This window comes from Mangifera indica, chromosome 10 (assembly GCF_011075055.1).
Source record: "Mangifera indica cultivar Alphonso chromosome 10, CATAS_Mindica_2.1, whole genome shotgun sequence".
In the NCBI taxonomy this organism is placed as follows: Eukaryota; Viridiplantae; Streptophyta; class Magnoliopsida; order Sapindales; family Anacardiaceae; genus Mangifera; species Mangifera indica.
Window position 1 is genome coordinate 3692903 of NC_058146.1, and position 27760 is coordinate 3720662.

At 31.0% G+C, this 27760-nt stretch overlaps 4 protein-coding genes across 7 annotated transcripts; all 4 read right to left on the bottom strand.

Annotated features, from left to right (window-relative positions):
• Positions 1 to 24: 24 nt before the first annotated feature.
• On the bottom strand, positions 25 to 3104 carry LOC123228342 (probable ubiquitin-conjugating enzyme E2 C). Of its 3 annotated transcripts, none has more exons than XM_044653698.1 (6): positions 2876 to 3104; positions 1947 to 1974; positions 1446 to 1676; positions 865 to 928; positions 683 to 783; positions 25 to 428 (listed from the first exon to the last, which is right to left on the bottom strand). In XM_044653698.1, exons 1-6 carry the CDS (start codon positions 2998 to 3000, stop codon positions 339 to 341), a joined length of 639 nt encoding a protein of 212 aa, XP_044509633.1. In that variant the 5' UTR covers positions 3001 to 3104; the 3' UTR covers positions 25 to 338. The 3 variants fall into 3 exon arrangements, with proteins under 3 accessions (XP_044509633.1, XP_044509634.1, XP_044509635.1); XM_044653699.1 differs by having other exon boundaries at positions 724 to 783; positions 2876 to 3100; XM_044653700.1 differs by lacking the exon at positions 865 to 928 and having other exon boundaries at positions 724 to 783; positions 2876 to 3103.
• Positions 3105 to 4833: 1729 nt separating this feature from the next.
• Positions 4834 to 8448, bottom strand: LOC123227072 (MLO-like protein 6). Of its 2 annotated transcripts, none has more exons than XM_044651699.1 (14): positions 8174 to 8448; positions 7999 to 8056; positions 7691 to 7914; positions 7477 to 7593; positions 7334 to 7394; positions 6783 to 6871; positions 6623 to 6697; positions 6438 to 6532; positions 6267 to 6316; positions 6121 to 6161; positions 5832 to 6041; positions 5687 to 5754; positions 5550 to 5610; positions 4834 to 5465 (listed from the first exon to the last, which is right to left on the bottom strand). In XM_044651699.1, the coding sequence occupies exons 1-14, from the start codon at positions 8285 to 8287 to the stop codon at positions 5007 to 5009; spliced, it is 1722 nt and encodes a 573-aa protein (XP_044507634.1). In that variant the 5' UTR covers positions 8288 to 8448; the 3' UTR covers positions 4834 to 5006. The 2 variants fall into 2 exon arrangements, with proteins under 2 accessions (XP_044507634.1, XP_044507635.1); XM_044651700.1 differs by having other exon boundaries at positions 8003 to 8056; positions 8174 to 8447.
• A 6747-nt stretch (positions 8449 to 15195) lies between these two features.
• Positions 15196 to 17227, bottom strand: LOC123227132 (tetraspanin-6-like). The gene is made up of 3 exons (XM_044651819.1): positions 16659 to 17227; positions 15588 to 15904; positions 15196 to 15388 (listed from the first exon to the last, which is right to left on the bottom strand). Exons 1-3 carry the CDS (start codon positions 17148 to 17150, stop codon positions 15376 to 15378), a joined length of 822 nt encoding a protein of 273 aa, XP_044507754.1. The 5' UTR covers positions 17151 to 17227; the 3' UTR covers positions 15196 to 15375.
• A 2096-nt stretch (positions 17228 to 19323) lies between these two features.
• On the bottom strand, positions 19324 to 26984 carry LOC123227346 (serine carboxypeptidase-like 27). Its single transcript, XM_044652116.1, has 9 exons — positions 26496 to 26984; positions 26330 to 26425; positions 26145 to 26237; positions 25753 to 25838; positions 25389 to 25649; positions 21180 to 21307; positions 20971 to 21066; positions 19725 to 19833; positions 19324 to 19630 (listed from the first exon to the last, which is right to left on the bottom strand). Exons 1-9 carry the CDS (start codon positions 26899 to 26901, stop codon positions 19475 to 19477), a joined length of 1431 nt encoding a protein of 476 aa, XP_044508051.1. The 5' UTR covers positions 26902 to 26984; the 3' UTR covers positions 19324 to 19474.
• Between the last annotated feature and the right edge of the window lie 776 nt (positions 26985 to 27760).

Sequence of the window (27760 nt, forward strand, 5' to 3'; positions counted from 1 at the left end):
GTTACATCACACACTCGGCCTTGGTGACAACATAAATCAACATGGTGAGAGGCCACTCTTCGGGAGCATAAAAATCATCAAATGGTTACAATTTTAAAATGTTCCGAATTGCATATGAAACAGCCAGACCGTTTCAATTGACTGAAGCAATTTACAACATTATGTAGACTTTACTTTGCAATTACAAGAGAAAAAGTATCCACTCATCGGATGAGGAAAGAGAGAAAGAGCGATACAACTTACCCCCTGTATAATGTATTGTAATATGTATCAACAATGATGTCAATTCCACACATCAAGATGAAACAAACCCTTTTACGGAGACACTGCATGGCTATTCAAAATCTACATTCCTCCTCTGTTCTGCTCTTCAGATTAGCTCTCCAATACCTCACCATAATACTGCTTGTGAACCATTTTTCTATAGTCTGCCCCAACTTAATAAATAAATCAAGAGGTAACAGAGAAAGTCTAAAAGAAATTATTAGGAAAAAAAAGCAAACACCAAAACTCGTTTCTGATTTGCACACAAAACCACAAAAATTTTCCTAGCGTTTTAACAACAAAGAAGTTAAGACAATAATGATGCGGAGGTTTTGGAAATTTAGAGATTATTTTTTATTTAAAAAGAACACAATCTTAAAGCTCATTTTTGTTTAAATAGCTATATTTAAAAAAATACCGCTAATTTACTAGGTGATGAAGATATAAACTGTGTCCAACCTTCCTTGTTGCTCCACAGAGCTGCAGCATAGCTGTTAAGAGGACTCTCAGGGTTAGGCTCTGCAAGTGAGAACTAATGGTTAGGTAAGAACAGGAACATCAGTTACATAATTATAACAATGTAGGGATGAGCAAGCGCACCTCCTAATAAACTTTGAATGGACAATAGAATAGTTCTGCAGTCATAGGCAGAAGACCACTTGTCCTACGGCGACATGTAAAGAGAAAAATATTTAAAGCAGAACATAAATAATCCAATACCACAACATTCCAGGAATTTCACCGTAGGTATCCTAGTAGGAAACTAGAAAGTATAGCGAATAAGTGTGGTACTATCTCCTAAAATGTACAAGTAGGTTTACATGGGATAATATAGCACTTCAAAAGAATATAAAATTCCATCACTTTTCAGGAATTTCAAAGTGTTTTATGGGTTTGGTCAACTAATAGAAATTTCTTCATGAACTTTCAGCTGAAGATGGGAGTGGAACTCCTTAAGATACTTTGTTCCGTTACCCAAAGATTGACTGAAACACTTCTATGTCATAAGTGTTATTTACAACTTAATGGTTGTCCTGTCCAACTGATACTATTTCAGATCAGGATACAGAAGTCAATACCAAAATCCCTGAAACAGACTGAGACATTTCTCCTGTCTCATTTGCATGTTGTTTACTAGCACATGTTTCAATTGGAACCCTTTTCATAAAGTAGAACAATACCTGAAGGATGTCAAGGCATATGTTGCCAAACTGATCAACATTTGGATGGAAGCACATAGTCTTGAATTTGACCTGGGGTGGCTTGAAAGGGTAGTCCAAGGGAAACCGCAAAGAAAGTTTGTATGACAAACCCTCATACATAGTTCCTTTCCCGCCATCAATTGTGCCGATCCAAGTGAAAATGCTCTCGGCTTCAGGAAAAGCTGAGACTCCAAGGTCTCCTCCGCCCATCTGCATTTGCAAAGAATATTAGAAATCAAATGAAATAATGACAGCAGATATAATCCTCAGGTTTCTTGTCAAAATATAAAAAAAAAAGATGCTTCTTTTACACAACCCAGAACAAAATTTATAATGACTGTAAAAATCACTATATTTTAAGGATGAAGTATATGTCAATCAAAGTTACAAAATAACCAAAAACTAAAGCAGGAAAATGACATTTCTTGATTTGTCTCACAAGTTTACATACAACATAAGTTGGAAAAAAATAATACATACCATTAGCGACATCAATTCCTTCTGCAGCCTGCAAAAATATAGCTAAAAACCATGAAAATCATATAACTGGGAGACCAACAAATTCTATAAAAGAAACACCATGGACTAAACTCCAATATTTCTTCTTATTTCCTTGTTTTTTTTTTTTCTTTTGCATGAGAAACAGCAGTAAAGCCAAGAAAAGAAAATACTACTTAAACTATTTATAACCAAAAATCCAAACGACTGGCCCAAGTAAAGAATTTTGAGAAAACCTTTACTGTATCCAGTATGTTACTCGTCCAATATCACAACTGCACCATCTACAACACAAAACTAGTACCACACACCAAACAAACATTATATCCTAGCCACGTGATATGGTTATACAAATTACTTTTGAACTAATTTAACTTTTAATATTATGCACCATTAATTTTCCATATTGAGACTTAGATTTATATCACCCGATTTCAAATACCATGACATACACAAAAATTACATGATTTGATTGTCTTCATAATTTCTAAAGAACCAACAAAAACGAGATTAGTACTTACCGTCACTTTTTCACCCAATTAAAAGTACTAAACTAGTAAATAAAAAATAATCATGCTCGTCTTCAGCAATATCTTACATTAAAAATGTTCCTAAGCTTTCTCAGGAAGCAACAGGAAATTTGAACTAACTACTCGTCCAACAAAAAAAGCAAAAGATACAGGATTTCTTTTTTTTTTTTTCCTAGTTTTCTAGCCAAACAAACAAAGAGCTCTGAAATTTTCCGTGAACCAAACGGAAAATTTAGTAAGGAACTAACTAATTAATCAATCATCCGAAAACTAAAACACAAGATACAGAAATTTCATTTTCCTAACTTTCTCGCGAAGCAAACAAAGAGCCGAGAAATTTCTTTTGAGATAACAGGAAAATTCAGTTAAAAAAGAAATGACCTCTGAGAAACGGATGTTGAATCGACGGTGTTCGGAGCTGCAGCTGGCTGCTTCGATGCAGCGGCAGGTGCATGTGGCTGATGGATCGACGAGTTATCGAGCGTCTGATTTGGGCGCACCTCCATGATCACGATTACGATCAGTGATCAACGGCGGAAAATTGCTGTCGATAATGATGGCGAGTTAAATTGTTGTTTGCTCGGTTAGTTATAAAGAGAAAGATTAAAAAATGGCCAAACGACTATTTCCCACCCAAGGTTTAGCGTTTTCTCAAAAGTCCCCCCTTTAACTATGGAAACACCAAACACCCACCCATGGCCAGTTAGATTTAACCAAACCCTAACGGTGGTAGGGGTAAAATCGTCATTTTAGCTATAATATTAAAAATAAACTAAAATAGAATCTATTTTGCCCCCCTAAACTTTAAAAACTGAAATTTTCCCCCCGCCTAAGTTTTAAAAAATGGCAGTTTCACCCTAGGGTTTGGTTTTGAAATCTCCGACGACCTCTCCGGCTCCGTTGCCGACGACCGCTCCCTCCGGAAGCAACCTCTCCTTCCGACGATCTCTTTCCTCCCATTTGGAGGTCCGAACGGTGCCCGGAGACGCCGTAGGAGACGAAGACTTCGTCGGGAAGACGAAGTTCTTCGTCTTCCCAGACGAAGCCGACGCCGTCGTCTTCGTCTGGGAAGACGATCGTCTTCCCAGAAGAAGACCTCTGGGAAGACGACCGTCTTCCCAGACGAGGACGACGGCATCGGCTTCGTCTGGGAAGACGAAGAACTTCGTCTTCCCGACGAAGTCTTCGTCTCCCACGGCGTCTCTGGGCGCCGATCGGACCTCCAAATGGGAGGAAAGAGATCGCCGGAAGGAGAGGTTGCTTCCGGAGGGAGCGGCCGTCGGCAACGGAGCCGGAGAGGTCGCCGGAGATTTCAAAACCAAACCCTAGGGTGAAACTGTCATTTTTTAAAACTTAGGCGGGGGGAAAATTTCAGTTTTTAAAGTTTAGGGGGGCAAAAGGAGATAAAATTTTCAGCCGTTAGGGTTTGGTTAAATCTAACCGGCCATGGGTGGGTGTTTGGTGTTTCCATAGTTAAAGGGGGGACTTTTGAGAAAACGCTAAACCTTGGGTGGGAAATAGTCGTTTGGCCTTAAAAAATTATTAAATATTTGAATTATTTTTTGATTGGTTTAGAGGTGGTGAGTGTTGGTGAGTGTATTTTAATTAATTATTTATTTATTTCCTATTTCACGACGTGATCTGTTCCTGTTGTTCAAGCTATTATAACCATGACTCAAGTTTAGCCACGAAGGATTTAACTTGATAGGCTTGGACATAGTCATTTTAGCCGATTATGAATGATGGCAAAAAGAATCTTGTATATATTTTAAACTTATAAATAATTATCTTTTGAAATTTAAGTTTTTAAATAAAATTATTAGAGAAAAGTCGAATTATTTGATAAAATAATAAATTTATTTAAAATAATTAAATTATTATTATAAATAAGTTCATTTTTTCACAGCATAATTCAATTTTCTTCTAATATATTACTTTATGGGAGAATATAAATTTTAAAAAATAATTATTTATAAGTTTGAAAGATACATATGATCTTGATCGAAAGTCAAAATGACCTTTTTTTATAATATTAAATTAAACTTAAACATCCACGATAATGTTAAATTTAAATTTGAGCTCATGTTTTTTAAAACTCGTCTAATATGAATTTAAATTCAAATTCAACTTTTTTATATTAAATCGAACTCAAACAAAAGTAAACTTGAAGTGGCTTAAATCACTGAGACTAACTGATATTGAACCCAATATTGAAATGTCTGATGTATACAAAGGCCAAAGCAAATTTGCAATATTTGAATAAAAAAGTTTCATTAAAAAGCTTAAAAATAATAATAATAACAGAAAAATGCAGAGTACAGTACTTAGCATGCACAAAATGAAGAGAAGGTATAAACTGGACCTATATATTTATATTTATACCCAATTATCCTTACAGGTCATTTTTATGCAGGCTAGCTCTAGGCTCCTGGTTAAATCATGTACAAGAAATGAACACATGATGATGACTATCAACTTGCAACTGTAAATCCAATTCAACTTATCAGCTAAATCATTTACCAAATGAAAATTCCGAAGAACTCATATTGATTTTGTGTTGTGTCTGGATAGGGCCAGGTCCTGGAGGCAATTGCATTGAGCCTGGTTCTGGCACTGGCTTTGCCACCATTTCTTGTTCACTGGCGGTTGAATCTCCATGATGGTGAGACTCATTGATTTCATAGTGGTTAGGTGAATGCAAATGGAGGCTCTCGGGGTCCCATCGTTCGTGATCGAAGTTGGAAGGCCTTGCCGGCGACGGATGGTAACTGTCAGAGCTGCGGTTGGGGTAGTTCTGTAGAAGATGAACCGGGGACATTCTATGAGTTGGCGTTTGAGGCCTGCTTGAAAAAGGCGTTGTCGCCTCCGAATGTTTGCCATGTTTTGTGTGTTTTTTCGCTGCCTGATGCCAGTTTTTGAGCGCTGCCGCTACTCGATCGTTGAAGACTGTAGGTTTCATTGTCGAACCCATCTGCAGAATCAAAGAATCAACTTGATTGATAACTCAGAAATTGACTACTTTTCCTGATGAAAATCTCTGTTTTTTTTCACTCACTTGAGTCACTAAAGCATAGAGTGGCAGTGTCACGTAACTGCACACAATGTGTATGATAATCCTGAAGGCAAAACCCCCTTTGTGTTAGAAAAATTGCCAGAAATTTGTGAAATTTGTCATTCAAAATTATAACTCACCCCATTGCCACTCTAATGACAATCTCTTCTACTCTGTAGTGGAAGCAAGATTTTATGGTGAATTCATACTGCAAAATAAATCAAAAGTTATTAGAAGAAGAAAGTACATACATCACAGCTCTCATCTTTTTTTCTCTATGCTTACCGTACTCCATATGAAGAAGGCGAGCTGAAATGCATTTTGAAAAAGAACCAAGTGGATGAGAAAGAGAAGGAACCGCGGTCGTCCGAACCAGAAAAGATCGTCCCCCGGCTTCACCACCGGCGCACCCCTCACTACATCACCTTGGTCTTGAATCCGCAGTCCCAGCTTAGTTATGATCACTTGCAGCTTTGCGCCTACCAGCAGAATTATCTGCAAAATTTGCAGCTCAGATTAAAATAAGTTACAAAAGGAAAGGAAAAAAAAAGGTGAATATGGATTTGGTGCTTACAATCAAGGGAATGAATGGTAACCAAAGATAAGCAAACCATCCTGTTCACCAAGAAAAATATCATTTCATTTTCAGTAATCACTTAGAAAATGCCTAAAAATCAGTAGCAGATTGAACTTTGATTTAAAAAAAAAAAAAAATGATACCATTTGTGTTGGTGAGCAAGAACAACATTGCAACAAACCACAGAATCGGACTGCAAAAAACAAAACAGAACAAAAGTTAGAAAATTTAGCATAAAAATAGTAGACAATAAGATTTGTTTAATAATTAATGTGGATTTATTAGCTTGAGAGATGAGAGGGCTGAGGGCCAACCTGATGCCCACCACAACTATGAAATCTTCTTCAAGTGATCTGCTGATGTATTTATTAAAATCAAATTTTGTTTCACTTCCAGGTGCCAAATGTGCCTGCAACAATTAAAAAAAATTGAGCCCTATTTGGCAATCAAATTCAGAAATTATTTGTAAAAAAAAGAAAAGCAGAGTTCTAGTGATTACCATGATAAATCCATGTCTCAGTGTGAGGTAATCAACTTTGGTCACAGATCCAAAGAATTGCCTAAAGAAGCTAACCTGACCAAGAAAAAAACATTTATTAAAATTTTTTTTCCAAAAATAATAATTTATATCCAGAATATTTAATATTTTTGGTACTTACAATCCATAGGCTAAATGCTGACTCACTCCACATGGTCAAATGTCTACGCCCAAATGACGTGTCTCTTGTAAATCTAAACCTGTCTGGATCTGGAGCACAAAAAATTAATAAATGCGAATTATCCCTCAAGAGAAAAGTCAATAATGACACAACACAAGACTCGCTGCATTGACTCAAAACTAATTTTAAAATCAATATTTCTCCAACTTTATTATATATATATATATATTTTTTTAATTAAATCCTGGATTTTTTTTTCGAATTGAACACAGAATATTACACTAAATAAATCAAAATTTTAATTTTAAAATATTATTAAAAATTATTTTAATTTTAATTTTTATATTTAAAATTTCACTTATTTATTATTCAAATTACCCTTCAATCAGTGAACTTTTTATATGTTTCACTCTCTTAAGCTAAAATAAACTTTTTAAATAATACGAAAGTTTGACTTTTATGTTGATTTGAGTACAGTAAATAAATTATAATTATTCAGTTAATATCGAAATTTCGGTAGAAAACTATAAACTGTTATTTACTCTTCTTACCGTTGTAGTATTGGTACTCAATGGTCTTCGTCTCGTCCTCCCAAACCTTCCATTTCCTCATCTGCAATATTTACAGGTACCTCAAGATGTAAGAAAGAAGGCACTCAAATCACAGAGAAAAAAAGAGAGAGAATAATTGATACCTTGGTTCTTCCCAAAGCCAAGATGGTGATGCAGTAGACAATATGAAAGATAGCTAATATAAATATGAAAATATGGAGCTGGTGAACACCATATGCAGATATCAGTGCAACTTTACCCTGCAATATATATGGAATTCACCATTAAAGGACTTAAAGTAGATAATTGCTATGTGAACAAGATAGAGAGAAACTGAAGAAATGAAATCTGTCTTGCCTTTGCCGCACATACGTCCTCCTTCGCTGCTGCTAAAATTCGGCGAGTGCTTGAGGTTGGATCCAAGAAGGAAAGAAGTCTTCGACTGCCTGGATATTTCTCATCTTCTTCCTTTTTGCTGCAGGGATGCCATGAGTCTCCAATGCTCTTTGGAACACAAATTTCAGAAATCAATCCTTGTGAAACCGTTAACAGGAAGGATAAAAATCCCATAAGCATCAGTTCTGCACCAACAAAAAAATTCAACAATTAAGCTAAGAAAACACAGATTATGCTTCAATATCGTTAGATTTAGTAGTTGCACTTACCTGCCTTGACTTTCTCGAGTGCTTCAAAAAGAGCTCGCTTGTGTTTCTTATCCAACCACTGAGAAAAGAGTGAAAGTATTTGATAATTAGTATCAAACTCAGTTTAAGCAAAACAGAAAGCCACCCACTTGGAATCATGGTAAAGTGAATGAAGATGAACCGGTTGACTCCTCACCTTTCCCACCATGTGAATGAGATGTTCGATGAAGATGGATATGGCAATCAGACAAAAGCATACCACAGCAAGAGCCCAGGTTGGAGTTTCCTCCAACGTACGTTCATCTGCCATTGATAAATCACCTGTTTAATTAGTTTTCCTTTACAGAAGCAGTCGTGAGGGACTTTCAATAGGAGATGAAATTCTCCGAAGTGGCTAAAAAGTTGAGGAAATGAAACAAAGGAACTTTGAGAAAATCAGTTTCTCAGTGGAACTTTGATAATTTGCAAGAAATATGTAGCTCTAGCTGCGTTATATAGACTTGTTAGTAATTGCGTAGTGTTTGTTTCTTGAATTATTGAGAGCTTGGCAGGTCAAGGCGAGGAAGTTTAAACACGATGACTTTGACCAGTTCAACCTGCTGTAGATTGGGCCCAAAAACTATGTCCCACCGGAACTTTGATAAAATCAATTCTCACACTTTAATTTTTAAATTTTTATTTTTCTACCCATTATTGAAAACCATTTTATTTCGTATAAATTATTAATTTGTCTTTTTTAGTGAAGTTGCGTGTAAATGAAAAAAAAGCCACAACAAGGGACAAATTATTTTGTCGTGGTGCTACAAACATAACATCTACATCTATGAAATCAAATCCAACGATTTTTAAATCCACAAAATTTAACAAAATACCCCATACAAGTTCAGAAATTACTCAAATAAACAAAAGATTAAGGATAAACGTATCTATTTTTAAGTACACAAATATGTATATATATAATTTATTATTATATGATTAGATACTATTTTATCTTTGATTCTAAATCATTTAATTATTTGATGACATATTTTAATTGTATACTTATTTATATACTCAAAATAGATACATATAATTTTATTATAAGAGAAACTCTCTCAACTAATCTTTAAATTCTTTTGACCGTAGCTTTACACATATATATTTGAATTGAATATGAGCATTCCAAACTCTAGCGTTTTAAAAAATGACATCCATCCCTTAAGATTTAGTTTTCAAGCTTTAACGTTATTGCTAGCATCCTCTCCTCCCAAAGCATCCTCTCCCTCTAACAATCTCTCTCCATTCAGTTGGACGGCCAATCAACCTTGAATGAAGCTTGGGAGATGAAGAGGCTGGGAAGACGAAGAGCTTCGTCTTTCCAATGAAGCTCTTCGCTTCTCAAGCTTCATTCGACACCGATTTAACATCCAACTGAGTGGAGAGAGATTGTCGAAAGGAGAGAAAGTTTTGGGAGGAGAGAGATTGTTAGATGAAAAGGCTACAGACAATGATAGTGGAGTTTGAAAACTAAACCCTAGGGTAGAATATCATTTTTTAAAACTTGCCCTAAGGGGAAAATGATTAGTTTTTCTGGTTTAGGAAGGAAAATAAATAAAATTTTAATTTATTTTTAATATTACAGATAAAATAACGATTTTACCTTTAAAACTAATATATTTAACTCTTTATAAGTAGGTATTTAAAATTTTCATAATTTAGAAATAAAAACTTGAGATTAAAGGATACTTTGAGTGGAATAATTCGTTTGCCCTTTATACTAATTACTAGTTTATTTGATCAAATCATACTCATCGTTTAATAATTATTGCTTGAGCAAATCTGTCAAAATTTCCGTTATTTTGATGTAGCAAGAAAAAGGTAATATATGTATTTAATTAATACAAACTCAATTATTTGCTAATCAACAAAGTAATTAAATTACGTTGATAAGATTATCATATCATTGATTATGGTATCAATTATTTAAATCACATTCTTCTCCAATTATTAATTATATAATAAAACTACATGTAATTATTTTAGGTAAATAAATAAATAAATAAATATTTTGTATATATCATTATATAATTAATTAATTTTAAATTAAAAATAAAATAATATTTATATATATAATAGCTAGATAAAATATTACTGTTAATTATATTGTTTATCAATAATTAAAATAAAATGAGAATGGTGCTAAAGGAGTCGTTAGAAAATAATCAACTGAGAAAAGTCAAAAGTCTGTCTAAATAAATGTGTTCTATTATGGCTTGGCGAAGTTTAGCGGACTTTGAAGATTTCCTTAATACACAACAGACAGATGAATAGGACTTCTGTCTTCTGAGTAAGAACTGCAAACACGCTTCACTCGTTTCCGACTTGTTCTCATAGTCCAAACCTTTAATTTGGCACGAGTAAAATTATGGGTATAAAACCTTAAGGATTGATAGGTAGGAAAAGATCAGGGATTACTTGTAAATATTTAGGATTTAAATAATTTTAGTGAAATATATTATAATAAAATTTATTTTTAATTTATTTAGTTTGTAATTACAAATTTAAGTGACTATGAGCTTTCAAAGTTTACTGTAAAGGCTTTCCAACTTAACAAAAATAAATAAATATTTTTATTAATTTATTTATAATTCTTGCAAAATAACGTAATGATGTGATTAAAAGATTTTAGAGAGAAAAAAATCAATGAAATAGTAAAATAATTAATTAAAAAATATTTATAATTTGTTTATTCATCTTATCACTCCAAAATTATGATTGTTTCAATGGTTATAGATTGTTCACTAAACTTAGAATTTATCCTATTTAGTGTGATTGATTCGATCTTAAAAAAATGATTTGATTCAAATAAGATTTTTTGTTATCAAAATTAAAAAAAAAAAAGTTACGAAGGTAACTTTTATTTTAAAAAATAAGTAATTAGAAAATTTATTTATAAAAAAGACAAAACACTAGATCCAATACGCACTAATTCATAAATTTATAACGTTCAACTTTTTCAACTATACTAATTTTATGGATCTTGAAATTGTAATGAGAGGTAGAATGAGGAAGGAAAAAATTTTTTTAAAAAATTATATAATAATCGAGTTAGTTGAGCTAATAAGTCTATCAATAAGGACTTTTTTTAGTCATTAGGGTAAGAACCAGGAAGGTTTCCCAAGCTTGCGGGGAAAAGATTGAGAACTGTCAACTGGGTTTAAGCTGTTCATCTTTTAGTCAATAATTTGGATAATTCAAAACAATAAAATTATATATATATATATATATATATATATATATATATATTAACAATAAAATTATGTGTGCTTATTTTTTATACACAATTTGTATACACAAATGAGGTATTATCATCTGATTAGATGTTTCTTTATTATATGATGATACATGTTTTAAAATCACCTAATTACATAGTGACACATCATTGTGTACATGAATTGTGTATCAAAAATAGGTACACATAATATTATTCATATTTTAATACATAATTTAGATATATAAATGATATATTATTATATAATTGAATGATTTTAAATTAAAAATAAAATAATATTTAATTATATAATAATATATTATCTTAAATTATATTTAAAATATATCTATATATATATATATATAATATTATTTATTTAAAAAAGGATCGATTCTAAATTAATAAAGAGAAAATGAAAATAGTTTTGAAAAAGTGCGGCTGCTCAAATCCAATGAACAGATTTTGCGATTTGGTTAATGTGGCCTTGTCAATGAATAAGAAAGCAAGACGTGGACAGGAAAGAGAAGCAAAATGTCAAAGTATAATTTTAGGATTGAATGGTAAGAGTAGTAGGGCTGTACAAAGTTTATTAATCCAGATAGATGCTTCTACGGGACACATAATTGGATTTATACATTGAACCTATAGGGTTGGATTAGAATCAAACCCGTTTAAGTTTAGTTTAAATAAGTCTAAAACAAGTCAGTCCTATATAGGCTCGGTTGAGGTAAAACAATTCATCAAATTTTTTAATTAAAAATTTTGATATAAAATAATATCATTTTAATCAATATGTATTAAACGATATCGTTTTGATAATGAAATAGTTAAAAATTTGAGCTCAAAATAAATTGAGTTGAATTTAAATCGAGTTTAAGCTAGACTTCTAGGAGCTTAAACTCGAACTCAAACTCAAACTCTATTATATACAAACCTAACTAAACTTGAATTTGATTCACTTCAAATCTAATCCTACAAACATAGGTCAATGCGACCAGTTAAGTTAACAAATTGAATAATAATTATTATATTTAATTTGGAGACTTCGACAGCTAAGTTTAGCCTAAATGGGAGGTGTTAATTTTATGGGTCATCCCCACTCAAGGTTTATTTATTATTATTTTTTTAAAACTTAAATATTTATTATATATTATCAATTTATAAAACTATAATTATTATTTAATAAATAATATATTAAAAATAATAAATATTTATTCCATTAATATTTTGTTTAAGGTTGAGGTTTAAAAAATAATATTTTCTTTTTTAAAATTTTAATTAAAAACTATTCTTTTCTAACGACCAAAATCCGGTTGTAACCTCTCTTCTCCACTGCTGGCCTCCCCGTGACTCCCTCCGCCGACTGCTCCAATCAAATGAACAGATTTTGCATTTTACAACAGCAATGAATTTTGGATTCTTATGCACACTTAATGATGAATAGCTGTGGCCGTCTGGTCTGGCTCTATTCATTTATATTAATGGGAGACCGCACAATAAATACACCCATAAATTCGACAACTATCTACCCACGATCAAAGGCTCTCGACCCACCTGCTTTGTCGGAGTAGTACATTTGCAACCGCGTCCTTCAAGTTGTCGATTCAGTGGTGAAGGGAAAGTATTTCAAACACAGAATAATAATTTAAATTTTTTTTAATAATATTTTAAAATTAATTTTTTAACTTATTGGATAAAATAGTTATCAATCAATCAATAAACTTAAAGTTTTAGTAATTTAATGTAAATGATTTAATTCAAAATAATAATTTAACTTAAATAAAATTTTTATCATAACCTCAAATTTAAACATAAAATTTAAATCTTACATTAAAAAAATATAGATTTAAATCTCAAATAAAATTTTTTTTATACATAATTTTTTTGTTCACTCAAAATTATCTTTTAGGGGTAAAATAAAGGAGTCTAATTCTTAGGAAAGTCGTAACGAATGAGCAAGTGGATTCACTTGATGGCACTCTTTAACCGTTAATTGACTTGACTTCATGAAAGTCACCTCTACCATTAATTAATTAATAAGAACGTTGTCGTTTTAACACCTTTTGATGACGCTATCGTGCACAGCGGCCTTTGATTCTGAAATGTTTTGACGTTAGTCTGGAGGTAGCTGGTGAATAACCCAAGAGTCTTTAATAGCTCCAACACAACTTGAGTTCATTATCCTCATATGCAACATTGAAAACTATGACTTCATCATCCTCTCTAGAAGCGCTTCTGTCTCAGATGATCTTCTAGAGATTTTAATATTGACTAATTGTACAATAATTTACCAAATTACTATATGTTTAGTCTAAATTGCATATGCAACATTTTTTCTTAAATTATTAATAAAATTATATATATAAATAATAATATGTTATTATATGAGTAAATATTATTTTATCTTTAATTTAAAATTATCTAATGACATAAGAACAAGTTTTTGTTTATATATATACTATTACTTTTTTTTTATAAAAGTTGACTAATAGGTCTCTCTCTAATATTTTAAAGGTTAGATGACTATTTTTCATCCAAGGTTTAGTGTACAATAAAACAACAAAGAAAGCGAGATCTCTTCATCAAATGACACCACAACGAAGAAACCCAAATCTCAGTTTTGTCATGCGCTAACTGGTGAGGGAAAAGGACAATCGATGATGATTAGAAATAGATAAAGAGAGAATGTCACCGTTACTATCATCTTTGACTACCAATAGATGTTAAGAAAAGAATATAAGTTTTTCAAATTTTGGATAGGAGAGATAAGATAAATTATTAATTTTTAAATTTTGGAGGCTGTGATAAATTTATAGTTTTTTAAATATTTTTATTAAATGATGTTTTTATCCAGACGGTAATAATAAAATTTAATAAATAAGTGAATATTTAGATTTTTGATAATTAATAAATAAAAAATGGGATTTACACTAAACTTTGGATGGAAAACCGTCATTTAGCCTATTTTAAAATTTTTAAAGGGCCATTGGCATAAATAAAATGACGTTATCTGAAAAAATAAATTAATTAATTATGGAAAATATTTACAATATGCGCAGGACTGTGCTTCTACTAATTTTCAAATTACTGTATTGCTCTAAGTCTTTTCCCATTCAACAATAATATATAATTAACCTGCCGAACTAAGCACGTTAGCTGAGATTAGTATTCTTAATTATTTTTATTTAATTATTAATCCAATAATATATAAAATCTTACTTAAATATTAATGAAACTGACATTACGACTTAGATGAAAAAATATATGGCGTAAAAAGTTAGAAGACTTTAATTTTTCTACAAAATGAAGACTTTTGTGCTTTACTGACTAGGCCTTCGGCCCCAAAAATGGTCAATCCTTGCTGGCTAAGGCCCTCTAATGTCTGCCGCCTTTGTTTACCCAACTTAATATAATTGTCAATATTTTATAATATATAATAATACTATATAATATAATATAAATAAAAAATATTTTATATATATTATAAAATATATTAAAATTTATCAATACGATAAACATATAATATAATATAATATATATTATTAATATAAATCGAGATATCTTTTTAAAGTAGTGATAATACAATAGAAATATATTTAAAAATTTTTAAAATGTCAGAGAATGTTAATAATATTTTCTAAGGTGAGAATGTGACAATTAGAATTATTTATTATTTTAAAAAAATTTACATTATATAATACACAATAAAAAAAATTAGATTTTGATATATAATATAATGTACTATTCGACTATTATACTACCCAAAACTAACATTGGTCCTGGATCATCCAATATATTTTTAAAATTTTCTTTATTCAGGTTTTATATATTGAGTGAGATTTTTTAGGGAGGCATTCAATGAATTTCAAGAACTGTTGAGGCGTTTAAGCATAGATAATTTTCGGCAAACGGAGTTAGCCCCTTCCTTCAATGGAAAATCTTTTTTTTTTTAAAATAAAAGGAAGAACTAACTTAAATATGTATAATCTTATAAAGCACACCTAATTGCTTCTCAAATGTTACTTAATTTGTACACAAAAGCAAGCCAAGCCCATCTATAATACTGTAGAAAGAGAAATCACCTTCAGGTACCTCCAATTCCAATGCCTTCTGAAAATTTAACCACCAAAGCACTTTTCAGAATTTCATCACCACCTCCACCTGCGATAAAGTCATTCCCTAAAATTAATTCAGTATAAATAATATTTAAAATTTTAAATACTATAAGAAAAACAATTTTTTTTATTATAAGTTTAGTCAATAGATTTTGAGATTTATCTATTCAATAAACTGGGGGTTTCTTCAATTTCAAAAACAAGTTTTTATTTGTTTTAAGAAAAACAATATTAAACAGACTAACCAATAGTTGTCCCATGTAGGTCGGACTTTGGTCATCCAGTTGGGTCCATATGGGAAACCCGTTTGTGCCCATTGTATATTTTGAAAGGCACAGCATCCAATTGAATAAATCCCAATAAGAAAAATTACTATCACAATGTTAACAACTGAGAGCCTCCGCCAGTCCCTTCTTACATCCTCAAGCACTCCGGCTTTACACGAATCACACTCGTAGCACAGCATCGTCGGAGCATTGTTCCACCGGTAACAATCCGGATCTTGAGCCACCATTGTTGCCATGTCATATATACACGAAGTTGGCGGCTTGCAACAACCAGACTGCGCAAAAATTCATCAAAAAATTACGATAGGTGGACATTAATTTACCTTCAGAATAATTCACGAAATAAAAATAAGATTAGAACGGGATTAACAACAAAATTTCCTGGGTCAGAAGGGGCATGAGTACAGCTGAATTTGAGCGGAATCAATTCGGTCTTGAAAGATGGGTCAATTTAAAATTTGTTTAATTCGAATTCAAGCTAAATTCGAGTTAAAATTTTGGTTCTTTTTTTTAAATCGAATCGAACTTGAGCTAAAAAGTGTTCAATTTGAATTTATGGGTCGAATCAATGGTTTAAATTCGTGGCTTGATTTAATTAAATTCAAATTCGTAATTTGAATTTATGGTTTGATTCGGTGGTTTCGTCTATTATTTATATGAAATAATATTATTTTGTCAATAAGACATGAATTCAAACCACAAATCTAAATCACGAATTCGAACCATAAATTCGAATTGAACTTAGTTACAACTTTGAACAACCAAATAGAACCAATAATTTTAATTAAACCAAATCGAATCATTTTTTATTTGTGATAAAATCGAATCACCCTTAATTTCAGCTTGACAAACTCAAATTAAACTTGAACTGAACTATTTCTTATTTGAATCTAACACAAACTAAAAAATGTTTTTACTTGATTCAATTGGTTGGGCTCTCGGCGGCGGAGAAATCATATTTGTTAGCGTCAAACGCACCACCAAATCGTTAATTAAGTAAAATCGGTGACTTCAAATGAACAAGTTTACCTGTATAGGAGACAAGTCTCTTTGAACATAATCAATAGGTGTCCAAGACGCAAGTTTGCTGCAAGTTTTTGAACCCAATATGCAACTTCTGATAGTCCTCCAATATTCAGGCTCTTTGATCCTATTTCTCAACCACGAGGAATAATCTTGAAGATGGTACTCTTTGTAAACCCTGCCGGGAACTTGAACTCCGCCGCCGGGGCTTGTCACCACAAATCCAAAAATGGTGACACCCATTAAGGCGGCGATAACAAAAAGCATCACCACTAGATAAAACCAAAGCGCCCATGCTACATGAAAACATGCGCCAATGAAACCAGCTAGAGAAATCACAAAAACAATGAAACCTAAAACTAGAAGTGGAGTTTGAAGGAAACTTTCACAGGTTGTGCTACTCCTCGCCATCCATAGGCCACCGCCGATGATCGGAATCGAAGCTAAGAGTGTCAAAAGATTCAAGAAACCGACGACCGTGTTGCTAAAATGATACATAGTAAGTTTGGTGCTTTAGTGGTAGAAACTAGTGAATAATTTGTAGTTGTTTATGCATCTCTAGCTCTCTGTTTCTTTATACATATTGCTCTTTCTTTTTGGGTGTCTTCTTCAGCTTTTTTTTTATTTAATGGGGTGACATTACATGCTTTAATTTTTTCCTTATTTTAGTACCAGAAAGCTTTCAAATTTTCAAAATGTTTTTGCCCCTTTTGCTCTCGCAAGTTGCTTTTTCCATGCAGAATGACTAAATTACACATGCATCTTAGTCATTAAGGAACTCAATTTGTTTTTACTTTTTTTTTTAAAATAAAATTATATATGCATATTTTTTTGTACACAATTTAAATATACAGATAATGTATCATTTATATGATTAGATAATTTTAAATTAAAGATAAAATAACACTCGATTATATGATAACATATCATATATATATATATATATATATATATATATATAATATTGTTGTACCCATTGAATTTCCCACATTATAAGTGTTCTTTTAAGATTAAATTGAGAATTGCTTGGTATAGAATTTAAATGCAAATTTTTAATGTTTAATGTTTAATGGGATGAATTACAGTCAAATTACCACTCTATCCATTAATTTAGCACTACATTATCGAAACAATAACACTATATGTATATTTTTTAACATAATTTAAATACATAAATAATATATTATTGTATAATTGAGTGATTTTGAATTAAAAAATATTTAATCATGTGATGACACATTATTTATATATTTAAATTGTATATAAAAAATATATACAGTAACATTACTCTTATCAAAATTTCAAAATGTTAAGGTACTTTCAAACATTATCAATCACCAAGGTTAAAAATAAAATAGCCTTATTTCAATCCGCAAAAAAAATTTATGAGCAACAAAGAAGATCAAATTTAGAAAAATAATATTATATTTATAAGTAAATCGTAAAAAACTTATTTTTATAATCTACTATGATAATATTTTATTAGGTAATTTTAAAATATAAAAAAATAAATAATTATATTATTTAATAAAAATTACTGTTTTAATTTATATAAATAAATTTGTATAACTTATTTGTATAAATAATTTTATTGAATTCGTACTACAATGTCCAACGGAAGAAAAGAAAAGTAAGAAGAAAGTCAATTTGGTAATTTCAGAGGGATGGAGCAAGTTCGGACCCAGAATTTAGGTTGTCTTTTCGGTTAAGATTTTAACATATCTTCTCAAAGTCTCTGTTTATTTATGTTTACTTCTCCCTTACGGCTCCACTTGCCCTCCATTATTTTCTTATATTGAATTAAGGATTGCCCAATTATTAATTTATGTTCCTTCATATATAATATTAATTAATACGTCGATTAGGACAAAATAGATTTTACGACCAATTGTAAAGGAACAACAAATTTTTATCCTTACATTTTTTAAAAAAGATCACTTTATTACAGTACTAATAATGGATAAAACACTTTTAACATGTTTGTTTTTTTAGAAATTTTACAAATATCAAAATGAAATCTGTTATAGATTGTTATCCAAGAGCACGGACATGATACGCTTCACGTTATATGTATTTATTTTTAATAAAATTATGTATATCTAGTTTTGATATATATATCTAGTTTTGATATATATATATATATATATATATATATATATAAACATTATATGATTAAATTATTTTAAATTAAAAATAAAGTAAAACAGATCATGTGATGATACATATAAATATATATACAATTGTATATCTAATATAGGTACGCGTAATTTGCTCATTTTTTTCAAGTATCTAATTAGTATTGAGATAATACATTATTATATGAATAGATTTTTTTTTTAAATTTTAATTAAAAATTATTTAATTACATGCTAAGATTTTATATTAATTACTTTTGGAACTATAGATTTTGTTTGACGACAAAAGGAAAATAAGATAAAAGAAAAAATCAGCATTTTAAATGAAAAAGAGAAATTGAGTTAATAGACAAATAGAAAAAAAGTAATATTATACGTATTTATTTTAAGTATATAAATATATATTTATATATTTATATATGTATCATATGATTAGATATTATTTTATTTTAAATTTAAAATCAATTAATTATATAATAATATATATAAGTGTGTATATATCTATGTATTAAGCAATAATACACATTGGGATCTTATTTCAAAATACAAATCATAAGGAATTTTTATTTATTACAATATAAATATAAGACAACAATTATGTAAATTCATTACAATTGAGACAAAAATATAATCTAATCTCCTACTGCTGCTATATGTGGGTATATATTAAATTTTAACCAACAAATTCTATGAAAAATCAAATAGTCCTGGCAAAGTACTGTTGTTCAAAAAATTCTTTAACAATATCAGAGCCAATTTTGGCTGACTCATTGGGACCTCATGGCCTGCACCCCGAACTGTTGCATAGATCAAGCCCTTGTACACTTGGCTCCACCCACCAACCTTAATTAATCACATCAAAATATTTTTTAGCAAATTTGTCTTTATTTATTTTTCAAAATTATTTTTTTATTGTAAATTAAAATTAAAGTCTTACCTCTGATTGATCGTCGTACCAGGCATACCAGTCGACGTCCGTTTCAAGATTGAGACCAGCGATGGAATATCTTGTTGCAGATAGGGGCAAAATGGCATCTGTGTCACCACTGTTCACAGTTCAAAAAGAAACCCCAAATTTAGTTTATGCTCAAAATATATTAAGCCAAATAATATTTAACTTCAAAAAGTAAGACCCTTAAAACCTACATCTGAACAAATAAACTCAAAATATTGTATTTTAATGTGGTCAAAAATATCAAGAGATATTAGTTTAGTTTGCAAAATCGGATTTTTAATTCATCCCCTTTAAATAGTAAGAGGATTCTATGATAAAAATAGAGATAAAAATAACTAAAATCTGTATAATCAAAAATGAAAATAAATATGTTTTCAACTGGTTTTATCCCTAACCTGTCTTTTCTTCGGTTTATCTCCTTTCTTTTATATTCCCAAAATGTTTATCTATTAAATTATTTTTAAAAATTTTTAATTATTATAAATATATTTTAACACTTCTCAAAAGTATTACATTACTTTTTTATCAGAGATGGAGAGGGTAAAATGTGAGGAATTTTTTTCGGAAGTAGAGAATGGAGATTCCCTATCGTCTTTGTATCAAGGATGGGAAAAGATTTTCCCTATAAGGATTAAGGTATTGGATCCCTACCTGTTTCATTGTCATATCTATAAATATTTTACGTCGTTAAGGGTGTATATGGTTGAATTTGTGAGTTTTTCAAACCAAACTAAAAAAAAAAATAGTTTGAAAAATTTTCAAACTAAACCAAACTAAATTAAAAAATACAATTTAAGTTATGGTTTAAACTTATTAAAATCATTCACTTCTAAATATATAATATTTTTATTAAATTAATTGAATTATAATTTTCTAAGGCATAATATAAATATATAAAATAAATATAAAACATGTAAAAAATGGTAAAATAAATTATACACCTAATTATTTATTGAAAATTTTTATCAAACATAGTTATATATATGTATTTAGAAAAATACGATTTATGATTTGGTTTGGTTTAGAAATAATCCAAATCATAATTCATACCGAAAATTATTTTTTTTAAATTTATTAACCTAAACCTATTTATTTTCTAAACAAAATTATAATTTTTTAAATAATTCAATTCTATTTTATAATTTAAACTGTATTTTGCATGGCCTCCTACGCCAACACCATTTTGGGCCTTAGTGAAAACTAAACACGTGAGAAAAAGAATAGATACCTGTACAGCCAGATCCTAATGCCAGTTGAAATAAGTTCCTTGAAGACGGGAAGCATGGATTTTGGAGAATCGGTCCAGTTGCTCCTGATGGCAGAACTGCAAATTGGAAAAGGCAAATTAAGCTTAATTATGAGCTTATATATACATACTGCATGGGAAAAATAAAAATTTTAAATGCTTGCATAAATTAATTATGTTTATATTCAAACCTGCAAGTCGTCCAAGGATTAGAAATCTTAGCGACATTGACATGAAAAGCCTTTTGCACGTCCGACCGATTCATATAAACTTTCGTGTACTTAATTATGCATTCATCCGATCCTCTGAACGTCCATGGCTGAAGTTCAAGAAAATAATAAAGTAGTGCAAAATTAGGGAGCGAAAATATTACACGTACTGTCTTCTCTCATGAAATTGTGAATTAAAAAATATGAAAAATAATATTATAAAGAGTGATCTATTTTTACACGCCACGTTAAGTCTTAAAACATATAAATTACAAAATTTCAAAAATTGCATGACAAAATTGTTATTTTGTTTTTCTTTATTTGCAATTGCCCAAATCACAACATGACTTGTTTAACTTAAATCTTTTCTTTGTTTAGACTAAAAGTGAGTAAATTATCTAATTAGAATTGAGTTATCGAGTTTTTAATTATAAATTTTGATTCTTAATTGGAACTGGTCTACTATAAATAAGTTTTGGTTTCAGTTTTTATAAAATTAACAGTATATAGTTTCACTTTCTAAAGAATTAAACCGACCCTAAATTGAATTCAAAACCAAAATTTTGGTACCCAACCTTTCATTACTTTGTTCACAAGGGAATCAGAGGAAAAGTGGTGCAATGCTCCCTGCGTCGAACGGAGAGCTTTTACACCTTTTTCCAAGAGTTAGTATTTGCGGATTTGATCCATTCTAAAAAAGATCTGATTTGGAGCATAACCATTGATCTATTCTCAAGAACTCCTTTAAGTTTTGTACACGATAGCTACTAGGAAGAGAAGTGGAGAGTTCTACATAAGCATGATGGGAAAAAAAAAGGAAAACAAGGTAGTCCTGGAAAACAAAACCCAACAAACAAAAGAGGATGGTCTACAAGAGTAAAACTAAACCTCTCTAGAGCAGAGTTTGACCCATCTCCAGCAAAAGTTGGCAATGGCCAAAAAGGACCTGGAGTCATCTTTAAGGCGAAGTTTGCTAGAAGATTTGGCAGAGGAACTGGGTTTGGAGGAAGATATTGAGAAAGCCAATTGTTGTGAACCACCTCTAACATCATCTTGGAAAACTAAACTGGAATTGAGGTTGCAAATCGTTTCAAGAGTACTGATACCGTCAAGGTCGGCTTCACATGAGAGAGATGGAGGATGAGGTGGCGATAGAGACAATGTTGGTGATGGAGAAGTGTAACCCTATAATTGATTTGTCGATTTTTGCCTAAATTGAAAATTTGGAGAAAGAAGCTCGCTGGAAAAATATGTTATGACTAATTATACGGGAAAAGGATGCGGTTACCCGCCAGGGTAGTTTGGATACTTTCAGTTTGGGATCCAACAAAGAGGTATTGGCCTCTTGGGCACAAAACTCACCATACCTATATCAAAATGAAACCTTAATTTATATAATGTAGTAGTTATGAGACCGACGATATCCTTTCCCTATGATTGATCTGACAGACAAATTGACATTGACCAAATAAGTTACATATATGGAAAAGTTATTTATCTAGTAGAAATTGGAATCCCCTGCTACTCGGTCTTTGGTTCAGGTTTCTATCTAAAACCTAAAAAAAATATGACAAGTTCTAGTAGAACCTCTAGGTTTCGAGTCAAAGAAAGATTCCTATTTGACAGGAACCAGAACTGACACAAAATCTATCCAATATTCCAAATACCATTCTCGGTCGAATTACCCAACCCAGCTAATATATATTTTTTAGAGAAGATCACGTACGTGTATACCTGATTCGATTGACCTCACCCTCATTTTGTTTTTTTCCCCCCAAATCAATCGACTCTCTCTGAATTAGTCGTCATCCCCCTAATTTGCTACAAAATTGTCTTCTCAGCTTTACCTTGAGTTTCTTCTTTTTTCAACGTTTTTATAGCTGGAAAGACTGCCATAAATTTCTTTATCCACGTGCCGGAAGAAACACGGAGACAACCTTCATAAATACAACAATATATAGGAGGCTGCCATTACTGATATTTTAAGTAGTTCTCTCTTTGTATAGTGTTGATGATTCAGCACAAAACCATACGGAAGAGAGCGTATCATAAATTTTTAGTATATATAAATAATATTATAATATATTATTATGTAATTGAGTATTATTTATCTTTTATTTAAAATTACGTTATTATATGATAACATATTATGTATTCTATGTATTAATAGTATAATTAAAAGTGTATACACATAATTGTATTATGGAGAAGAAATTTCACCCCAACCGAAAAAAAAAAGAAATGAGGCAAATTCCTCTAATATAACTTATGTTCAAACTAGTTTCTGGTGGAATGAATTTAAGAATCGAGTTTCGTTTTGTAAAAGTTCATTCAAGTAAGAGACATGGTAATGCAACACAAGCGTCGCTCAGTGACACCCACCCACCCACCCCCCCGCCCCGTTCTTATTAAGAAAACTCAACTCAGTTGCTATTGCATATGGTCCACTTCAAACTCGGTTTTACTTCTTATCGAAAAAACCGAACACTTGTCAGATTAGTTTCAAATTTATATGTTGAATGAACCCATTATAGAATTTGGAAAGGTTTCTCAGATATTTTGATTGTTCCTGATGAAGTTGAGTAGTTCTAGGTAAGAATTGGAATCGAAACTACTTCGAATAGAATCTATAAAAAAAATATGTTTCGGACAGGAATTGGAATCGACAAGCTCAATTTTGGGTAGGAATCAATCTTAGTCCATCCGGATTTTGGTTTCTTAATTTTTAGCGGATTTCCTGGGCTTGCTCACTCTAGTTACAAATAGAAACCTGTCCATACAAATTCTAATTCCAATTTCAATTCCCGAGGAATAGACCCATTTTTGTTTTGGTTCGGAATCTCATCTTTTTCAGTCGGTATCCATACCTGTTCACCCCTAGTTTTAATTTTTCCTAAGCACGATAAAATCCTTCCACTAACACTAATTTGTTTTTTCCAATTCTTTTTTTTTGTTCTCATAATTCCTAAACACAATAAAATCCTTCCATTAACACTAATTTGCTACGATGAGAGGAAAATATGATGGGTGGTAAACAATCGTCACATGATCGCACCATGTTCGACGGTATGTAAGGACAAGTGTGATAACAGTAGTGCGGAGGTAGGTGAGGTGTTTTAGAGATATATATGATGGAGGAATCATTAAAGGTGGTAAGAGAATTGGCAAGTTTAGGCGAGTTGGACTCAAGGGAACAAACCCAGTCTGACTCGATGATGATAATGACGAGTTCATATTCGGATTCAATGTAAAAATTTTGACTTGAAAGACCTTAGGAACGACTCAAGGACTAGCACCACAATGATAATCCATGGAGCGTGGTGAACACAAGGAGCATCGATGAAGTGCAATTATTTGTTTGTGTCGGGGGTTGTTGTGGTGCGTTTGGGAGAAGGTAGTGGTTGTTGAGTTGGTTGTGTTGTGATTTTGAGCCGTGCAATTTCAGCTGCCAGCCAAAGAAATTAAGCAAAATCTAGCCGCCTCGATGAAAGAAAGGTAAAAAAATAAAGAGAATGGAGAGAAATAAAAGGAGAAGAAAAAAAAGGCAGGAAGAGAAGGGGCTGGAAGAATAAAGGTAATATAATAATTGCAATCTCGATACAAAGTTAGTGCAAAATTTTTCTTGACCGAGTTTTGTTTTGGGTAAAAAAATATTTATACATTCTATGGATGGAATAGTTTTGAAGCCAAATATAAGGGGGCAAAACGTAAATCACCCTACTATAATATAAGCAAATGTATTAGAAGAATATAATTTATATATAAATATAATATTATCGTATAATTAAATAATTTTAAATTAAAATAAAATAATATATAATTATATAATAATATATTATTTAAATATTTATAATTTTATATATATATATATATATATATATAAAAGATTTGTATCAAAATTACCTTAAAATACAAAAGAAAATGAAAAATATACACACCTAATAAAACATCTCTAAATTATCTTTAATCGAAGATGACACTACTAATAATGACACTCAGTTAATTTCTCCATCCATTTTAACCCCAGATATATCCTCTTTTTTTTTTTTTTTGATAAAAAAATATTGATTGTTTTAGAAAAGAGAGAGGATGAATAGAAAAAGAAAAAAAAAATCTTTTTTCTCTCTCTTTATTTATCAGTGTCATAAGGAAGCATGAAAGTATTGATAGAGGAGGAAAAAAAGAGCTTACCAGAGGAAGCTTAAGATTGTTCTTGAGAGAACCAGTGGCAGAGCAAGGAGAAGTGTAAATGCTGTAAGGATTGATGTCTCCAAACTCAGAATAAGCAGCAGAGAGAGCAATGTAACATTCACCACGCGGGAACAAAAACGTTTCATTTGGGCAATATTTCTGCAAATCTTTATACGTTGAATCTGATATCAATCCATGGTTCCACCAAAACTCATGCGTCCCAATATTATCGTGATAATCATCTATCAAAGGATTCCCCAACTGCCCATTTTCACCAAAAAAAAAAAAGGAACTTTAATTTTTTTATCAGAATATTTCATCGCAAAATCTCTGCCCAGAAATATTAAGGAACCCAATGGCTTACCAGTAAACCTTTGAAGTTAAGCGTGGCATTCTCCAAGCCCTTATTATGGCGAACAATGAGTTGAGATAGTTCAGGAATGTAATGGCCTGAATAGTGATATATTAAGAAGATTTTTATTTAATCTATTTAAAAAGAAAAATAAAAAAATATATATCGTTTTTATGGTTGACAGTTAAACAACCACCAACTTTTCTCCAAACATTTGTTTCCAAAAGCTTTATTCATAGAAGCTTTAACGAACTATTGCATGTCTTAAACATTTACGTGTTCATATGGACAAAAACGTTTTTTTTAATATTAAAAAAAAAGGGGATATTTTTTTTTTAAATATATAAACATCTGGCTATTAGGTTTTGATCTTAAAAAATTAATTAAAGGTCAAAATTATGAACCTGCATAGCTTTCTCCAGCAATGTAAAAAGGCCGCTGTTTGTATTGCGGGAATCTCTCCAACCAGTTGACCAAAAATTTGTAAGTGTCGTTGGCTGCTTTTCAAGAATTAGTTTAACTGTTGGCTAACTAACTTTTGAAAATTACAAGAAGATATAAATCAAATTCAAGAAATGAAGAAAACGACCTGTTCTATTGTCGCCGACTGTGTATATATCGGAGGAAGTATTCGTATAAGAAAATCCGACGCCGGCCGGTGAATCGAGGAAGAGCAGATTTGCTTCTGCAACAAGTTAAACATTGTGAAGAAACTAAGTTTATGGCTAAATTTTACGTTGTTTTGAAATGGTTACCTTTATTCCAAGCGTCCGGATTCAAGTAGAGTGTTTTGCCGTCGGATTTTACCCGAAACGGTCCAATTTCTTCGGAGGCCCCGTAGGCAACGGACGAGCAACCCGGCCCACCATTGAGCCACAAAACGAGAGGTTTCGACCTTGGCTGACTACTCCACGGGGCCTCGATCAGCCAGTAGAAAAGGGCCCGGCCCGCTTGTCTGTCCACCGTAATGTAGCCAGAGAATTGAGAGAAATTAACATTAGACGGCTGGCCCGGGAGCTCGACGATTCTATCGCTCTCTTGTTGTTCCTTCGGAGATGAAGACGAAGAAGAAGAAGAAACTGGAGAAATTAAAAAAATCAAAAACCCTAAAACAAATAGCAAAGAGAAAGTCTGCCATTTCTCGCCTTTGCCTTTGCCCATACTGAGCAAAATTGCACAGATTGAACTGAGAGGGTGGGATTCTGGACCGTCTTGTGAGTTGTGAGTTAAGAGTTATTTAATTGGATTTCAGCACGTTAAAGTTGACTTGAATCAAGTTAAATGTTGTTGTTTACATAGATTTTTGGGTAAATTTTTTTGTTATAAACATGGGATTTCTTTATAGTAAGTTTTATATTGGTTTTCATCTATCAATTTTTTATTTTTCTTGTTGAATTTATGTTACACATTTTTTTTTTTTTAATTTATAAAATATTGTAATGATTAGTTTTTGGTTGGTGATAGTTGATGGATTCATTTTATAATTTGTTTTTTTTAAAGAAAATTTAACATCAAAATCCAAAAAAAATGTATAATATTTTTTTTCTAAAAAATTAATTACTTTGTAAAATAAATTTTTAATAATAAAATTATGTATACCCATTTTAAATACACATTTATATATGTCATCATATAATTAGATAAAATTACGTAATAATTAATATATATTTGTATATTTAAGGTGACTCAAACATAATGTTGCTTAATTTTTAAAAGGAAGAAGATTGCTTCCTACAAAATCTAGGGTTCCATTTTCATTTTTCAAAAAAAAATTATTAGTAATTGTAATTTTATTGGCTATTAAGGCGTGATAAGAGTCATCCCTTATTTATAAGCCTTTGAAGTTATTTTATTCTTATTTTTTTAATAATAAGAAAAAAAATTAAACATTTTATTTATGTAAATATTAAAATAATTTACCGTGGTTTTGCGCGATGGGTTGCTGAAAACAAAAGCCACAAAACTAAAATAATGCAGGCGGAAGATTGAATTTGAACTGAAGAATAGCAAGATCTACAGC